This window comes from Schistocerca americana, chromosome 6 (assembly GCF_021461395.2).
Source record: "Schistocerca americana isolate TAMUIC-IGC-003095 chromosome 6, iqSchAmer2.1, whole genome shotgun sequence".
NCBI lineage: Eukaryota > Metazoa > Arthropoda > Insecta > Orthoptera > Acrididae > Schistocerca > Schistocerca americana.
This window is the reverse complement of record NC_060124.1, coordinates 383,482,997-383,501,655: the sequence shown is the minus strand read 5'-3', so window position 1 is coordinate 383,501,655 and position 18,659 is coordinate 383,482,997. Positions and strand designations below refer to the sequence as shown.

The following is an 18,659-nucleotide window of genomic DNA, read 5'->3' as shown; positions in this document are numbered from 1 at the left end:
GCGCTAGCTGCGCAGCATTTGTGCACCGCCGCCGTCAGTGTCAGCCAGTTTGCCGTGGCATACAGAGCTCCATCGCAGTCTTTAACACTGGTAGCATGCCGCGACAGCGTGGACGTGAACCGTATGTGCAGTGTGCAGTTGACGGACTTTGAGCGAGGGCGTATAGTGGGCATGCGGGAGGCCGGGTGGACGTACCACCGAATTGCTCAACACGTGGGGCATGAGGTCTCCACAGTACATCGATGTTGTCGCCAGTGGTCGGCGGAAGGTGCACGTGCCCGTCGACCTGGGACCGGACCGCAGCGACGCACGGATGCACGCCAAGACCGTAGGATCCTACGCAGTGCCGTAGGGGACCGCACCGCCACTTCCCAGCAAATTAGGGACACTGTTGCTCCTGGGGTATCGGCGAGGACCATTCGCAACCGTCTCCATGAAGCTGGGCTACGGTCCCGCACACCGTTAGGCCGTCTTCCGCTCACGCCCCAACATCGTGCAGCCCGCCTCCAGTGGTGTTGCGACAGGCGTGAATGGAGGGACGAATGGAGACGTGTCATCGAACCCATCGTTCTACCATTCCTAGACCGGCAAGGGAACTTGCTGTTCCAATAGGACAATGCACGTCCGCATGTATCCCGTGCCATCCAACGTGCTCTAGAAGGTGTAAGTCAACTACCCTGGCCAGCAAGATCTCCGGATCTGTCCCCCATTGAGCATGCTTGGGACTGGATGAAGCGTCGTCTCACGCGGTCTGCACGTCCAGCACGAACACTGGTCCAACTGAGGCGCCAGGTGGAAATGGCATGGCAAGCCGTTCCACAGGACTACATCCAGCATCTCTACGATCGTCTCCATGGGAGAATAGCAGCCTGCATTGCTGCGAAAGGTGGATATACACTGTACTAGTGCCGACATTGTGCATGCTCTGTTGCCTGTGTCTATGTGCCTGTGGTTCTGTCAGTGTGATCATGTGATGTATCTGACCCCAGGAATGTGTCAATAAAGTTTCCCCTTCCTGGGACAATGAATTCACGGTGTTCTTATTTCAATTTCCAGGAGTGTACTTGGAAATTGTAATCAGTCCACTCGCAAGATTACTTACGAATATTTTATGTGACCTATCCTAGAATACTGCTCAAGCGTGTGGAACCCGTGCCAAGTATAATTAACTGGAGATACTGAAGGTAAACAAAGATGGACAGCATGAATGGTCACAATTTTTTTTCACATACAGGAGAGCATCATGGAAATGCTGGCAAATATGAGCTGACAAGCATCTGAGGCCCTCAAGCATACTAACAAAGTTTCAAAGACTAGTCTTAAGTGAAAAATCTATAGATATACACCTAACTCCTATGCATTTCTCCCATAGGGATGGTGAAGACAAGACCCAACTAATTACCATATGTATAGAGGCATTTAAGCAGTCATTCTTGTCACACTTCATGTGTGAATAGAACAGGAAGACAACTTAATAAGTGGTATAATGGGAACTAACCATTGTCATAAACATCACAGTGATTTGCTGGTTAGGGCAGAGCTCCAGCCTCCTAGCAGAAGGGAATGAACAGCAGTAGCACCACCTTATTGCTTGTACACAGACTGTATACTTCATTTAGTTTGGTGTTATTCTCACTGGCTCCCAAGCAGAAGTGAACAGTATCCATTTTCAGCAGTATTTTGTATTGATATTTATTTCTGTCGTTAAGAGTTCGTGAATTTTTCAGTCACTTGTGTTGAGTGAGTTCAGTATCCTACATTATGGTTATATTGCCCGTGGTTCAGGCAATAATTGATTAAACTTGAATAGGGAATGCACTCATTGTGTAAGGATGCATGAGGAACTGGCTGTTGTCCATATACAGCTGGAAGCAGGGATTGGCAATGGTTATGTTTCAGACTTCTGCCCTGAGCTGCAGTGGAAGAGGGGCATCTGAGACAAATCTTTTGGCACCTCTGGAGCATTTAGCATTCCCTAGGATCCCTGATGCTATTGCTTCCAATCTGCACTTTCCAGCTGGTCAACATTTACCTGATGGTGATTGGCAAACACTGGTGTGGTCATGAATCTGTGAGCAGAAGGCAAAAGCGGGTACCATCCACAAGGTTGTCCCCTTATATCTTAAAAACATGTTTTAAGAATTACCTGTTGATACAGGTACATCTGATCAGCACAGGATGCTTTGCCTGTTGGGACAGTGGACAATCACCCTGAGAGGTTTAGGCAAGTACAGAGGATGGGTCTGTTTGTCACTGGGAGATCCAGTGTTCAGCAACTGATGGAGTGACACTCAGGAAAATAGTGGGAATTTCATGAAACCTTGTGTCCACTCTATTTATTGGGGTCAAGCAGAGCTATCTTTTTCCAGCATCATTCCCAGAACTGATCATGTTCCTCTGGTTTGGACCAAAGTAGATGGTTTAAATCAGAGGCTCGGATGATTCTATGATGGTATCAGATGAAAACATCTCAATCTCTGCTGTTGTTGATGTGGTCTTCAGTCCAGAGACTGGTTTGATGCAGCTCTCTATGCTACTCTATCCTGTGCAAGCTCCTTCATCTCCCAGTTCCTACTGCAACCTACATCCTAATGAAACTGCTGAGTGTATTCATCTCTTGGTATCCCTCTACGATTTCTACCCTCCGCACTGCCTTCCAATACTAAATTGGTGATCCTTTGATGTCTGAGAACATGTCCTGTCAACCAAACCCTTCTTCGAGTCAATTTCTCTTCTCCCCAATTCTATTCAATACCTCCTCATTAGTTATGTGGTCTATCCATCTAATCTTCAGCATTCTTCTGTAGCACCACATTTCAAAAGCTTCTATTCTCTTCTTGTCTAAACTATTTATCATCCATGTTTCACTTCCATACATGGCTACACTCCACACATATACTTTCAGAAATGGCTTCCTGACATTTAAACCTATACTCAATGTTAACAAATTTCTCTTCTTCAGAAATGTTTTCCAGTCACTGCCAGTCTACATTTTATATCCTCTCTATTTCGAGCATCATCAGTTATTTTGCTCCCCAAATAGCAAAACTCATTTACTACTTTAAGTGTCTTATTTCCTAATCTATTTCCTTCAGCATCACCTGATTTAATTCGACTACATTCCATTATCCTCGTTTTGCTTTTGTTGATTTTCATCTTATATCCTCCTTTCAAGACACTGTCCATTCCATTCAACTGCTCTTCCAGGTCCTTTGCTGTCTCTAACATAGTTACAATGTCATTGGAGAACCTCAAAGTTTTTATTTCTTTACCATGGATTTTAATTCCTACTCTGAGTTTTTCTTTTGTTTCCTTTACTGCTTGCTCAATATACAGATTGAATAACATCGAGGATAGGCTACAACCCTGTCTCATTCCCTTCCCAACCACTGCTTCCCTTTCATGCCCCTCGACTCTTATAACTGCCATCTGCTTTCTGTACAAATTGTAAATAGCCTTTCACTCCCTTTACTTTACGCCTGCCACCTTCAGAATTTGAAAGAGAGTATTCCAGTCAACATTGTCAAAAGCTTTCTCTCAGTCTACAAATGCTAGAAACGTAGGTTTGCGTTTCCTTTATCTAACTTCTAAGATAAGCTGTGGTGTCAGTATTGTCTCATGTGTTTCAACATTTCGACAGAATCCAAACTGATCTTCCCCGAGGTCGGCTTCTACCAGTTTTTCCATTCATCTGTAAAGAATTCGTGTTAGTATTTTACAGCCGTGACTTATTAAACTGATAGTTCTGTCAACACCTGCTTTCTTTGGGATTGGAATTATTATATTCTTCTTGAAGTCTGAGGGTATTTCGCCTGTCTCATACATCTTGCTCACCAGATGGTAGAGTTTTGTCAGGGATGGCTCTCCCAAGGCTATCAGTAGTTCTAATGGAATGTTGTCTACTCCCGGGGCGTTGTTTCGACTTAGATCTTTCAGTGCTCTGTCAAACTCTTCACGCAGTATCATATCTCCCATTTCATCTTCATCTACATCCTCTTCCATTTCCATGATATTGTCCTCAAGTACATTACCCCTGTACAGACCCTCTATATACTCCTTCCGCCTTTCAGCTTTCCCTTCATTGCTTAGAACTGGGTTTCCATCTGAGCTCTTGATATTCATACAAGTGGTTCTCTTTTCTCCAAAGGTCTCTTTAATTTTCCTGTAGGCAGTATCTATCTTACCCTAGTGATACATGCCTCTAGATCCTTACATTTGTCCTCTAGCCATCCCTGCTTAGCCATTTTGCACTTCCTGTCGATCTCATTTTTGAGACGTTTGTATTCCTTTTTGCCAGCTTCATTTACTGCATTTTTGTACTTTCTCCTTTCATCAATTAAATTCAATATTTCTTCTGTTACCCAAGGATTTCTACTAGCCCTCAGTGTTTTACCTACTTGATCCTCTGCTGCCTTTACTATTTCATCTCTCAAAGCTACCCATTCTTCAACTACTGTATTTCTTTCCCCATTCTTGTCAATCGTTCCTTAATGCTATCCCTGAAACTCTCTGCAACCTCTGGTTCTGTCAGATTATCCAGATCTCATCTCCTTAAATTCCCACTTTTTTGCAGTCTCTTCAATTCATAACCAATAGATTGTGGTCAGTGTCCACATCTACCCCTGGAAATGTCTTACAATTTAAAACCTGGTTCCTAAATCTCTGTCTTACCATCATATAATCTATCTGAACCCTTCCAGTATCTCCAGGCCTCTTCCATGTATACATCCTTCTTTTGTGATTCTTGAACCAAGTGTTAGCTATGATTAAGTTATCCTCTGTGAAAAATTCTACCAGGTGGCTTCCTCTTTCATTCCTTACCCCCATTCCATATCCACCTACTAGATTTCCTTGTCTTCCTTTTCCTACTATTGAATTCCAGTCACCCAAGACTATTAAATTTTTGTCTCACTTCACTATCTGAATAATTTCTTTTATCTCATCATACATTCCATCAATCTCTTCGCCATCTGTGAAGCTAGTTGGAATATAAACTTGTACTACTGCGGTAGGCATTAGATTCGTGTCTATCTTGGCCACAATAATGTGTTCACTATGCTGTTTGTAGTAGCTTACCTGCACTCCTCTTTTTTTATTCATCATTAAATCCACTCCTATTTTTTTTATTCATTATTAAACCTATTCCTGCATTACCCTATTTGATTTTTTATTTATAAAACTGTAGTCACCTGACCAGAAGTCTTGTTCCTCCTGCCACCAAACTTCACTAATTCTGACTATATCTAACTTTAACCTACCCATTTCCATTTTTAAATTTTCTAACCTACATGTCCAATTAAGGGATCTGACATTCCATGCTCCGATCAGTAGAATGCCATTTTCTTTCTCCTGGTAACGATGTCCTCCTGAGTATTCCCCTCCCAGAAATCCAAATGGGGGACTATTTTACCTCCGGAATATTTTACCCAAGAGGACGCCATCATCATTTAACCATACAGTAAAGTTGCATGCCCTCGGAAAAAATTATGGCTGTAGTTTCCCCTTTGCTTTCACAGTACCAGCACAGCAATGCCATTTTGATTAGTGTTAGAACACCAGAGCAGTCAATCATCCCGACTGTTGCCCCTCCAACTACTGAAAAGGCTGCTGCCCCTCTTCAGTAACCACACGTTTGTCTAGCCTCTCAACAGATACCTCTGCTTTGTGGTTGCACCTACGGTACAGCTATCTGTGTCACTGAGGCACGCATACCTCCCCACCAACCGCAAGGTCCATGGTTCATGGGGGGGCAACCTCTGCTATCTACAGGATAATTGTAGGGTTCCCTTGAGAAGGTCAAGCATGCCCTACACACAGGAAGTGGAAGACAGGTATGAGCTAAGCAAAGTTGTGAAGGATGGAAAATACCCGCCATGGTTCAACAGCCTTGTTAGAAAACTACTACAAAGCAATGAGAGCTCACTGCAAATTGAAATGTACTGAAAATCTCAAACACACACACACACACACACACACACACACATGAACAGGAAGAAGAAGAAATTACACGAAGCCAACTTTAGCACAAGGAAAGCCATGCATGAAGTGTTCAGCAAATTCAAAAGTAAAATTCTGTCTACCAACTTGACACATAATCCTAACAGGTCTTGGTCTTATGTTAATTCACTAAATGGATCAAAGCAGTTTGTCCAGACACTCTCTGAATCACAGTGCCATTGAGACAGAGGGCGAGATAGAAAAGTTGAAATATTCATATTAAATGTCTTTCTCTAAAACTGTTTCACAGACAAAGATCACACTGCAGTTCCTCCATTAATTCATTTCATAAAGGGCAAAGTGGATGACATTGAAATAAGTGACAACTGGATACAAAAACAACTAAATTGCTCAACAGGGGGATGGCCACTGGACCTTATAGAAGACCAATATGATTCTACATAGAGTATGTTCTCAAGAATGGAAAAAAAGCGCATGTTATTCCCATTTTCAAGAAGGGTCAACAATCACATGCACTGAACTATAGGCCTAAATCTCTAACATCAGCCAGTTACAGCACTTTGGAACACATTTGATGCTCACATATTATGACAGTTCTGAAGGCCAAAAATCTCTATAGGATCCAAAATGGGTTCTGAAAACAATGATCATGTGAAATATGGCTCACTGTGTTCATGCACAAGACCCAGAAAGCACTACACAGATGCCCAGGTAGATGTCTTCTGGAAGACATTCAATACAGTTCTGCACTGCCACCTAATGAACAAAATACAACTGTGTGACTGACTTGAAGAGTTTCCAGCAAACATAACACAGAAGGTCACTCTGAACAGATACAAAAGTTAACTTCAGGCTTGTCCCAGGGGAGTGTTACAGGACCGTTGCTTTTCAAAATATACATAAATGATTTAGTAGATAACATTGGAAGTGCCATGATGCTTTTTGTGAATGATGTTGTTGTACACAAGGAGGTCACAAGGCTAGAAAATTGTAGAAAAATGTACAAATACCTGCAGAGGATCAACACTTGGTGCAGGGAGTGGCAACTGACCCCCAAAATAAACAAATATAATGTATTTCAAATACATAGACAGAAGTACCCTTTGTTGTATGATTACACAATTGCAGAACATCACTGGAAGCAGTTACCTGCATAAAATATCAAGGAGTATGCGTATAAAGCGATTTGAAGTGGAATGACCACATCAAATCAACTGCAAGTAAAGCAGATGGCAGGCTGTGATTCACTGCAGGGATCCTCAGGGAAAGTAATCCATCAACAAGCAGCTTACAAAATACTCATTTGATCAGCATTTGAATACTGCTTCTTAGTATGATATCCATACAGATAGTACTAACAGAAGAAACAAAGAAGATCCAAAGAAGAGCAGCGTGTTTCATTACAGGTTCATTTAGTAAGAGTTTTTGCATGTCATACTAATCAGTCTCAGGCTTTCAATGACTTTCTTCATCATCGCTATCACGAGATATTTCAGTGAGCTATTAGGCACAGCCTACTGAAATATCTCCTGACAATGGAGGTCAAATTTGACATGGCAAGAACTCTGTGGAGAATTTGTCCAGTATAATCCTTCCCTAAAAATATTCTTGTTATGAGGAGCATTCAATAAGTAATGCAATACATTTTTATTCTGAAAGCAGGTTGGTTTCATTCAGGATTCTGATACACCATATTATTCCTCACTCTTTTGTCTGCAGAATTTTATTTTTCAACATGTTGTTGTTGTTGTCTTCAGTCCTGAGACTGGTTTGATGCAGCTCTCCATGCTACTCTATCCTGTGCAAGCTTCTTCATCTCCCAGTACCTACTGCAACCTACATCCTTCTGAATCTGCTTAGTGTATTCATCTCTTGGTCTCCCTCTATGATTTTTACCCTCCACGCTGCCCTCCAATACTAAATTGGTGATCCCTTGATGCCTCAGAACATGTCTTACCAACCGATCCCTTCTTCTGGTCAAGTTGTGCCACAAACTTCTCTTCTCCCCAATCCTATTCAATACTTCCTCATTAGTTATGTGATCTACCCATCTAATCTTCAGCATTCTTCTGTAGCACCACATTTCGAAAGCTTCTATTCTCTTCTTGTCCAAACTATTTATCGTCCATGTTTCACTTCCATACATGGCTACACTCCATACGAATACTTTCAGAAATGACTTCCTGACACTTAAATCAATACTGGATGTTAACAAATTTCTCTTCTTCAGAAACGCTTTCCTTGCCATTGCCAGCCTACATTTTATATCCTCTCTACTTCGACCATCATCAGTTATTTTGCTCCCCAAATAGCAAAACTCCTTTACTACTTTAAGTGCCTCATTTCCTAATCTAATTCCCTCAGCATCACCCGACTTAATTAGACTACATTCCATTATCCTTGTTTTGCTTTTGTTGATGTTCATCTTATATCCTCCTTTCAAGACACTGTCCATTCCATTCAACTGCTCTTCCAAGTCCTTTGCTGTCTCTGACAGAATTACAATGTCATCGGCGAACCTCAAAGTTTTTATTTCTTCTCCATGAATTTTAATACCTACTCCGAATTTTTCTTTTGTTTCCTTTACTGCTTGCTCAATATACACATTGAACAGCATCGGGGAGAGGCTACAACCCTGTCTTACTCCCTTCGCAACCACTGCTTCCCTTTCATGTCCCTCGACTCTTATAACTGCCATCTGGTTTCTGTACAAATTGTAAATAGCCTTTCGCTCCCTGTATTTTACCCCTGCCACCTTTAGAATTTGAAAGAGAGTATTCCAGTCAACATTGTCAAAAGCTTTCTCTAAGTCTACAAATGCTAGAAACGTAGGTTTGCCTTTCCTTAATCTTTCTTCTAAGATAAGTCGTAAGGTCAGTATTGCCTCACGTGTTCCAGTGTTTCTACGGAATCCAAACTGATCTTCCCCGAGGTTGGCTTCTACTAGTTTTTCCATTCGTCTGTAAAGAATTCGTGTTAGTATTTTGCAGCTGTGACTTATTAAGCTGATAGTTCGGTAATTTTCACATCTGTCAACACCTGCTTTCTTTGGGATTGGAATTATTATATTCTTCTTGAAGTCTGAGGGTATTTCGCCTGTTTCATACATCTTGCTCACCAGATGGTAGAGTTTTGTCAGGACTGGCTCTCCCACGGCCGTCAGTAGTTCCAATGGAATATTGTCTACTCCCGGGGCCTTGTTTCGACTCAGGTCTTTCAGTGCTCTGTCAAACTCTTCACGCAGTATCATATCTCCCATTTCATCTTCATCTACATCCTCTTCCATTTCCATAATATTGTCCTCAAGTAGCTCGCCCTTGTATAGACCCTCTATATACTCCTTCCACCTTTCTGCTTTCCCTTCTTTGCTTAGAACTGGGTTTCCATCTGAGCTCTTGATATTCATACAAGTCGTTCTCTTATCTCCAAAGGTCTCTTTAATTTTCCTGTAGGCGGTATCTATCTTACCCCTAGTGAGATAGGCCTCTACATCCTTACATTTGTCCTCTAGCCATCCCTGCTTAGCCATTTTGCACTTCCTGTCGATCTCATTTTTGAGACGTTTGTATTCCTTTTTGCCTGTTTCACTTACTGCATTTTTATATTTTCTCCTTTCATCAATTAAATTCAATATTTCTTCTGTTACCCAAGGATTTCTACTAGCCCTCGTCTTTTTACCTACTTGATCCTCTGCTGCCTTCACTACTTCATCCCTCAAAGCTACCCATTCTTCTTCTACTGTATTTATTTCCCCCATTCCTGTCAATTGCTCCCTCATGCTCTCCCTGAATCTCTGTACAACCTCTGGTTCTTTTAGTTTATCCAGGTCCCATCTCCTTAAATTCCCACCTTTTTGCAGTTTCTTCAGTTTTAATCTACAGGTCATAACCAATAGATTGTGGTCAGAGTCCACATCTGCCCCTGGAAATGTCTTACAATTTAAAACCTGGTTCCTAAATCTCTGTCTTACCATTATATAATCTATCTGATACCTTTTAGTATCTCCAGGGTTCTTCCATGTATACAACCTTCTTTCATGATTCTTAAACCAAGTGTTAGTTATGATTATGTTGTGCTCTGTGCAAAATTCTACCAGGCGGCTTCCTCTTTCATTTCTGTCCCCCAATCCATATTCACCTACTATGTTTCCTTCTCTCCCTTTTCCTACACTCGAATTCCAGTCACCCATGACTATTAAATTTTCGTCTCCCTTCACAATCTGAATAATTTCTTTTATTTCATCATACATTTCTTCAATTTCTTCGTCATTTGCAGAGCTAGTTGGCATATAAACTTGTACTACTGTAGTAGGCGTGGGCTTCTTATCTATCTTGGCCACAATAATGCGTTCACTATGCTGTTTGTAGTAGCTTAGCCGCATTCCTATTTTCCTATTCATTATTAAACCTACTCCTGCATTACCCCTATTTGATTTTGTATTTATAACCCTGTACTCACCTGACCAGAAGTCTTGTTCCTCCTGCCACCGAACTTCACTAATTCCCACTATATCTAACTTCAACCTATCCATTTCCCTTTTTAAATTTTCTAACCTACCTGCCCGATTAAGGGATCTGACATTCCACGCTCCGATCCGTAGAACGCCAGTTTTCTTTCTCCTGATAACGACATCCTCCTGAGTAGTCCCCGCCCGGAGATCCGAATGGGGGACTATTTTACCTCCGGAATATTTTACCCAAGAGGACGCCATCATCATGTAATCATACAGTAAAGCTGCATGCCCTCGGGAAAAATTACGGCTGTAGTTTCCCCTTGCTTTCAGCCGTTCGCAGTACCAGCACAGCAAGGCCGTTTTGGTTATTGTTACAAGGCCAGATCAGTCAATCATCCAGACTGTTGCCCTTGCAACTACTGAAAAGGCTGCTGCCCCTCTTCAGGAACCACACGTTTGTCTGGCCTCTCAACAGATACCCCTCCGTTGTGGTTGCACCTACGGTACGGCTATCTGTATCGCTGAGGCACGCAAGCCTCCCCACCAACGGCAAGGTCCATGGTTCATGGGGGGGGTTTTTCAACATAATCTTCATTAAATGCAATGGCCTTACACCACTTCATTGGGAGGGCCACACGAAACAACTCTACCGGTTGATGTTGCAGCCAATGGCTTGCTGCATTAGTAACTCCCATCATCCACGTACTGCTCCCTGCAGAGTGCATCTTTCATTGGACCAATCAAAAGAAAGTCAGAAGGTTCAAGATCTAGGCTGTAGGGTGGATGAGGAAGAACAGTCCAATGAAGTTTTGTGAGCTGCTCTGGGTTGCACAGACTTGTGTAAGGCCTTGCACTATGATGGAACACCAATCTGCTAAGGGTAGCACAAACACTTCCCAGTTGATTGCTGCATGATAAGGGAGGGCATCAAACAGAATAACCCCTTCAGAGTCCCAGAAGGCTGTCGGCATGACTTTACTAATGGAGGGTGTGGGTTAGAACTTTTCCTTCAGAGGAGAGGAGCTGTGGCACTATTCCTTGGATTGCTGTTTTGTTTCCACTTCAAAGTAATGAATCCATGTTCCATCACCTGTGATGATGTTCAACAAAAAAATGTCACAATCAGCCTTGTAACATACAAGCAATCCCACACATCAAATGGTCCTTTGTTGCTCTTTAAGATCTTCTGTTAGGTGGCGAGGAACCCAGCAGGCACACTCCTTTCAGTACCCCAAATGGTGGATGCCTGTGTCAGCACTACCACCAGAGATATCCAATTGTGCAGCAAGGTGTTTGATTGCGATCTGTCAATCACCTTGAATGAGAGAGTCTGCATGTTCTGCTATTGCAGGAGTCACAGATATGTGCAGAATGGCTGGCACATGGGACATCAGACATGTTTGTGTGACCTTGTTGCAATGATGACACATGCCTCACCCAATGACCCAGAATGCTTTTCAACACCGCCAGGTCTCCATAGGAAGTGCCTATAAATATCTGTGATGCTCCACCAAAAGAAACTCAATGACAGCTCTGCTTGGGACACACCTCAATTACAGACGCCGATTTTGAAGACTATGTATAGTGCCACCACCTATTTGAACTTCATACAACTATAGGGGCTGAAGCAGGAATATTTCATGATTTTCCACAACAAATTCCACATATTTCCTATTGAAACTGGCTGAGAAAAAAAAGATGTGTTGCATTACTTATTGGATACCCCTTATATACTATGAATCCAGTTTTCATCTACAACATATCAGGGCAATTACAGTGGAAGTTCAAAGAAAGGGTCACTAACACCTAAGATCAATAAACCTTGAGCCTGGTACACAGAGACTTATTTAATAGAGAGGACTAGTTCTAATTATGACTTAAAGGAATACTACAAGCAATATTGCAGGCTTCTTCAGCATGTCATCATGGAGGCTGCAACCATGTACTAAACACAATAAGTCAAAACTTCCAAGAAGACATCAAGGGCAAATTAGAGCATTAATAAGCATAAAATGCAGGCACATGATATTTAGTTCCCTGAAGATAGTAGCTGTGAAAGAGATGATGTTAAGTTCAAGAGTATTTCATTAAATTCAGTTAATTTTTCCTTGGGCACTGAAGACACTCCATTAGACTCCGTATCCAGAAATTTCATAATTCACTACCATAAGCTCCCCAGACAAAAAATTTGTGGCTCCAGTGCTCTCACACATATGAATCATTAAGCCTTTGCAGGTGGTGCAGCAATTGAGCATGTACTGCCTCTACATGAGCCTCAGGAAGTAGTGTCAGTGATACCTTTTTGTTTCAAGTTTGCATTGTATGTAAACATGAGTAATTGTAAGAATATGACAGATTGGTAAAAAAGAGCAATCATGTTTGGCCATGCTCACAGCCAAATGCTATATGAAGTTGCTGTGTATGTTGGTATTTTGCAGTGGATTGTTCAACATGTCTACAAGCAGTGGTGTAGCACAATATCAGAATTGCAGTTGAAAAATGATCCTGACTGAGAGGGACCAGAGGCTTGTTTCATGGCTCGTGTATCAAAATTGCTTTCAAATCTGACAGGGATTGCTGCAGGCAGTAAATGAAGGTCCATCCCCCCCCCCCCCCCCCCCCCCACTCTGTCGGTAAAAAAACAGTGCAACAGTGCGATAGGAACTACATGAAATGAACACTTGAAATTGCTAACCTCGCAAGAGGCCATTGCTCACACAAGGCCATAAAGTTGTGCATCTTCAACTAGCTAGAAATCATTGAAAATTAATATTCAAAGAACTGTGGCCAACAGGCATTACATGCATTGACAAAAATGATAGTGCATTGAGAATGGCTAGTTTCTAGCTGAAATCTAGATCTGCCAATAAAAATTCCAAAGGACAACTGATAGCTGAAATCTATTATTTACAAATCAAAATAACGGTCGCTGCGTGCAACAGCCTCTGAATGGAGGGTAACCTGATGAATGAAAGAGTTCAAAATTATTGGAGACAACACCTCATGAGAATGTCAGGTCACAGAATTCCCCAGAAGACCCTGAACTACAAGACAAATTGGAAAAGGGATACTGGAAGACCTCAAAAAAGATGAGGATGATTTTATTTGTGAATCTGGAACAGGCAACAGGCTAAACCTTGAAAAGAAGATGCCAGTATACACATTTCAGGCAGTGGGCAGTGGAAAATTGAATAAGGCTTTATTTTGAAGTATTAAATAAAGAACAGCAGCTGAGTAATTGAAGGGAAACAGCAGTTGCTCTCTAAAAAAAAATAGCTTTATCTCCCAACATACATATATTAAATGATCTAGAAGTAACTCCTACAGTTGTTAGTGCGAGCAGACTAGCATTAGTCATAATCTGATGTTAGTATATATTATATATGTTGATAACATTGGCTTCTTCTGCCTGTTAATGTACAGTTTGTCTTGTTCCACATCCCTGGAGACTCTCTTTCATGATAGGATTCACAGTACACGATGTATGAATAAATGAATCAAAGATAAAATCAAACAGTGGAAAATCCAGGATAGAATAAAGACAATATTATGACAAGGATAGAGTGCTACTGACCATATAGTGGAGATGTTGAGTCACAGGTAGGCAGAACAATAACACTGCTAAACAAGATAAACTTTTCTTGAAATTTCTTCATAATTCTGTGACATGTGGTGACAATAATGCAAAAAGTAGACTGAAAGCTTCCATCTGACAACAAATTAAATTATTATTTGTGAAAATGTGATAAAGAGATGTAGGTGTGGCATGTATACTAGTTTGATTAAGTTGACTGCCCACTATGCTTCATGTAATTTGTTTTTTTTTTTTTTTTCTTTGATCTGTATTCATGATAAATACTATCCCAAATTTCTTTAAAAGGGCATGCTAAATACACACCAGCAATATATACACACTGAAATATTATTCATAATTTGATTACTATTTATTTACCTGGCAACTTGTAATATTTGATGTGGCTGGCATTGACTGGCAGCGAATAGATTTTCTAATATTTTTTCTCTTGTTGTTAGCTACCAAATTAGACAGATCTTCTCTACTATTCCGTACATTTTGACTGTCTAATACAGGACCTGCACTGTGGCAGCCAGCCCTGTTACAAAATGACAGCCAAATTGTGTTTTCTTGTTAAAAAAATACAGATATAAAAAACATACACTTTCAAATTTCAGATTTTATTATATTATCCTCTCAAATGAAATTTGGTGGAGGCAGCAAATTCATAATGTACACAGTTAACTGTCACAAAATAAACTCCTATTCCAGTTTTTGACTCATATTAAATGTGGAGAGAGAAACAGTAATGTAACTTACATTACACCTCATCCATTTACAAGCAAATTAAATTTCTAGTCATTTCCAATTACAGGGGAATTTAGTTGGATAGTTATATGTTGCAGGGATCACATCAAACTTAGACATTAAGATGTTTATATAACAGCTATGTTTACATCATTAAAATTTATATTTTGTTGCATACCCAAAAAGTACAAATCTGTATTTGCTTACTTTATTCCATTATTTAAAAGCTTGCCTATTGTATACAAATAGTGATCAACAGCAAAATCAACTTCATTTTCTACCCAACATTTTGTTTCCTAGAGTAACAAAGAGTTGTATGGCAGAGTGCTGATACATAATTATTTCATTTCAAATTATTTTTTCTTCTAACACCATATTCTTCAAGTCGTATTAATAATACATAAATTTAATAACAAATTTCTCTAAATGCTAACTCTATTACGAAGTAATACTAATCGCTTAAACAGATGTTACATGTTATACGTGTTTTTAAGAGAAATGAATCATTTTACCTCACTGTGGTATGTCATTGATGAAAATATGTAAGACTTTTTATGTTACTGATTTTTATATCCCAAAATTGGCACTCCGTCTTCAGGCCACGAGTGACCTACCGGGACCATCCGACCGCCGTGTCATCCTCAGAGGAGGATGCGGAGAGGAAGGGCGTGGGGTCAGCACACTGTTCTCCCAGTCGTTATGATTTTTATATCCCAAAATTGGCAATTGATCTTATTATAAAAATAGCCTGGCAAACACAGTATCATTCAAAATATATTTTCTGTATACATTCTCATCAGTAAGTATCATGGAGTTTCAAATCAGAGCACACTCCAACACAGAGTGAAAATTTCATTCTGAAACAATCCCCAGGCTGTAGCCAAGCGAAGTCTCAGCAATATTCTTTTTTCCATGTATGTTAGTCACACAAGTTTTGCCGAACAACACCTGTGAAGCTTGGTAGGTAGGAGATGAGGTACTGGTGCAAGTAAAGCTGCGAGCAGGGTCAGGAATCATTCTTGGATAGCTCAGTTGGTAGATCACTTGCCCGCAAAAGGTAAAAGTCCCATTTCAAGTTTGGTCTAGCATACATTTTTAATACGCTAGGAATTTTCACATCACTGCACACTCTGCTGTGGAGTGAAAATTTAATTCTGGAAATATGTATCACATTTACTAATTAATGTAGCTATAATACACTTACTGACAATGCTAATATTATTTTAGTAAAAAAGTGATCTGTGTTGTTTCAAAGTTTGGAGAATGTTCAAAAAATTAAAGAAGTTCAATCCAATTACATAAAAATTAAAAGTTCTTGCCACACTAGAACTTGACCTTGATAACTACCTTTCATGGACAATTCTTCACCAATTGCCACTCTTCATGACTGGCTCAGGAATATTTCGGTCCACTAAATTTGTTGTACTTGTCAAGAAGCAAGACTATCAACTAGTTCCAGACAACAGGGAAAAAGAGAGAGACAAGTGTCAAATTCAAAACATGTTTAGGCTCCCAGAACACATATCATCACATCCTCAAAACATTTTAAATCCCCCAAAGTGGAGGAATGTCTAATATAATAAAGTGGTATACAGATCTAAATGTCTAGGGTTCTATCCCCAGTGAGTTCTAGAATTTTTACCCACATCTTTTCATTTCCTTCACTTCTGGCAATACTTCAGGTAATCATAAAGTCTCAAATTCACACACAATATTCATCAAAATTTCCATGACATATTTTTCTATGGAGATAATGATGACACTAAAGCACTGTTTACAAATTCCACTGTTTCTCATAGTAGATAAGACCACTGACGACCTTATCTTTTCTCTCACCAGGTTATATTGTGTTCCACAAACATTACAAATACAAATTTTTAATGTTTGTGGGACACCATATAACCTGGTGACAAAATATAAGGTCACCCATGGTCTTATCCACTGGTTAAGGTATTCTTTAACAAAATATTCACATCATTGTCCCTTCTTGTGCTTCCATAAGTCTTTGTATATTTGTTTGGTATTTCTATAAATTCATAGTTGCCTCTCATATTCTTTGGCACCAATTACTTTCTGGTGGAATTTTCTGTGGTTGGTCAACAGAAGGTTATGGTCACTGACTGTAAGACTTTCTCCCACTGTCCATGGCATATCCTTCCTATGGGCATTTCACAACAGTCTAGGATTAAGTCAACATCTGAGGCAGCAGCTTTGTTGTGAAGTGTGGGAGGGTTTAGAGGTATGTTGACAATTTGTAAATCTAGTTCCTGTATTAAATCTTACAGCTCTAAATGTTTGTTATTTGTTTCTTTGCTGAACCTAAGCAGTTATTTTTCTTTTGTTGTTATTTGATTTGTGCTTTTACCTACAGCAGTTTCAGCATTTAGTTTCTCTGATTAAATTTGTCCCTTGTGACAAAACTGCAAATACGTATTTGTGAAATGTCCAGCCTGGTCCGTTACTTCTATAGTTACAGCATGATTGGCACAGAGCCAACTAATTTTCATTATTTCAGTGTATGTCATAAAAATTATAATTGCTGCCATAGGGTCTGGCCCTCCTTTATCACCTGTGCAGTTGCTGATCTGAATGGCATTTTCTCTTTTCTTGTCTTGAGCCCCTGGATACACACAATCTGTGATTTTCCTACAGTCCAGTGTTACAAATGCAAATCTCATGTCTATTTTCTGAGCTATTTTTAATTCATTCATCCATGCCTATTGCATGCATCACAATGGGGCATTGATAATCTGCAATAAAAAATAGTTTGGCCTGGAATTTGAACACTATAACTGTAAACAAGACTGAGCTCCAATAATTTACAACAACCAATGGAAATTTTTCTTCACAGATCCCAAATGTCACATATTTCTGTTGGTAAAGTTCTTGCTTTTAGCTGAATTCTGTCAATGAATTCTGGAGATGGGAAGGTTATTCTTTTGCTGTATAGATGAGCAATTCTCAAGACATGCCCGAAAGTTACCATTACAGTATTATCCTCCTCTAGTCTTGACAGTCTGATTGTGTTTTTGCATTCACCATATATTTGCACTGGGTTGATGATTTTTCTTAGTTATGAACAATATGCCTGCCATTAGTCATGTTCGTATCTGCCATATTTGCTCCTCTATGTTCTGTTGTTATCTCCATACTGCCTCCTACACATATTTCTATCATACTTGTAATTTCATGAACATGCACTGGCAAGATTACATTCTTACTGATTGTAAGTTACAAGAAGATAGCTGTTTCTGTCTTATTTAGCAGTAATGTGTTCCCCTCTTCCAACAACAGCTGTGAGGAGGTATTTTCCCTAATGTTTTCTTGGTTTTGAAAAGTTTCCAAAGCCCAAATCCCTTCCTGGCCATTTTCCCTTCTTAGCCATTTTGGTTTGGACATCTCTCACGATCTCTGCAAATTTTTGACTTTTACCCAGAACAACTGTGCTCTTTCTGTGTTTCTTCTCCTCTCCAAAAGGATCTTCTGTTGCTGTACAAAGGAACATGATTTTCCTCGTAAGAGTTCCACTGATGTTTCCTTCTCTTTTCAGCAAAGGTTTCTTCAATTTACCCATAATGGCATCTATACTGCCTACAGTCATGCGTGATTCCAGAGTTTTGCGCTTCTCCTCTAACCATTCCTGCTCTGCAATTTTGCACTTATCAGCAGTCTCATTCTTAGACATCTGTATTTTTATTTGCCTTCTTAATCTGTAGCCTTTTTATATTTTCTTCTTTCATCAATTGAAATAAGCTTCTCAATAAGGATTCCTATTAGATCTTCTCTTTATAACCTGCAGTTCCTCTTCTTTCATTTCTATTTATCTGATATTGTATTTCTCTCAACTATTTCAGTCAGTCATTGCCTAATGCTGCCTTTGAAACTCCAAACAGTATTTGGTTGTTTCAACGTATCCAGTTACCTTTT

The 18,659-nt window shown here is 40.1% G+C and overlaps 1 protein-coding gene across 2 annotated transcripts in view; it reads right to left on the bottom strand.

The window, feature by feature from the left end:
• Positions 1-18,659, bottom strand: part of LOC124619634 — a 216,078-nt gene that overhangs the window by 96,334 nt on the left and 101,085 nt on the right. For both annotated transcript variants that reach the window (XM_047146147.1, XM_047146148.1), the window contains exon 5: positions 14,364-14,523. In XM_047146147.1, coding sequence (XP_047002103.1) covers positions 14,364-14,523 — 160 coding nt within the window. The remainder of the gene's footprint in view (positions 1-14,363; positions 14,524-18,659) is intronic.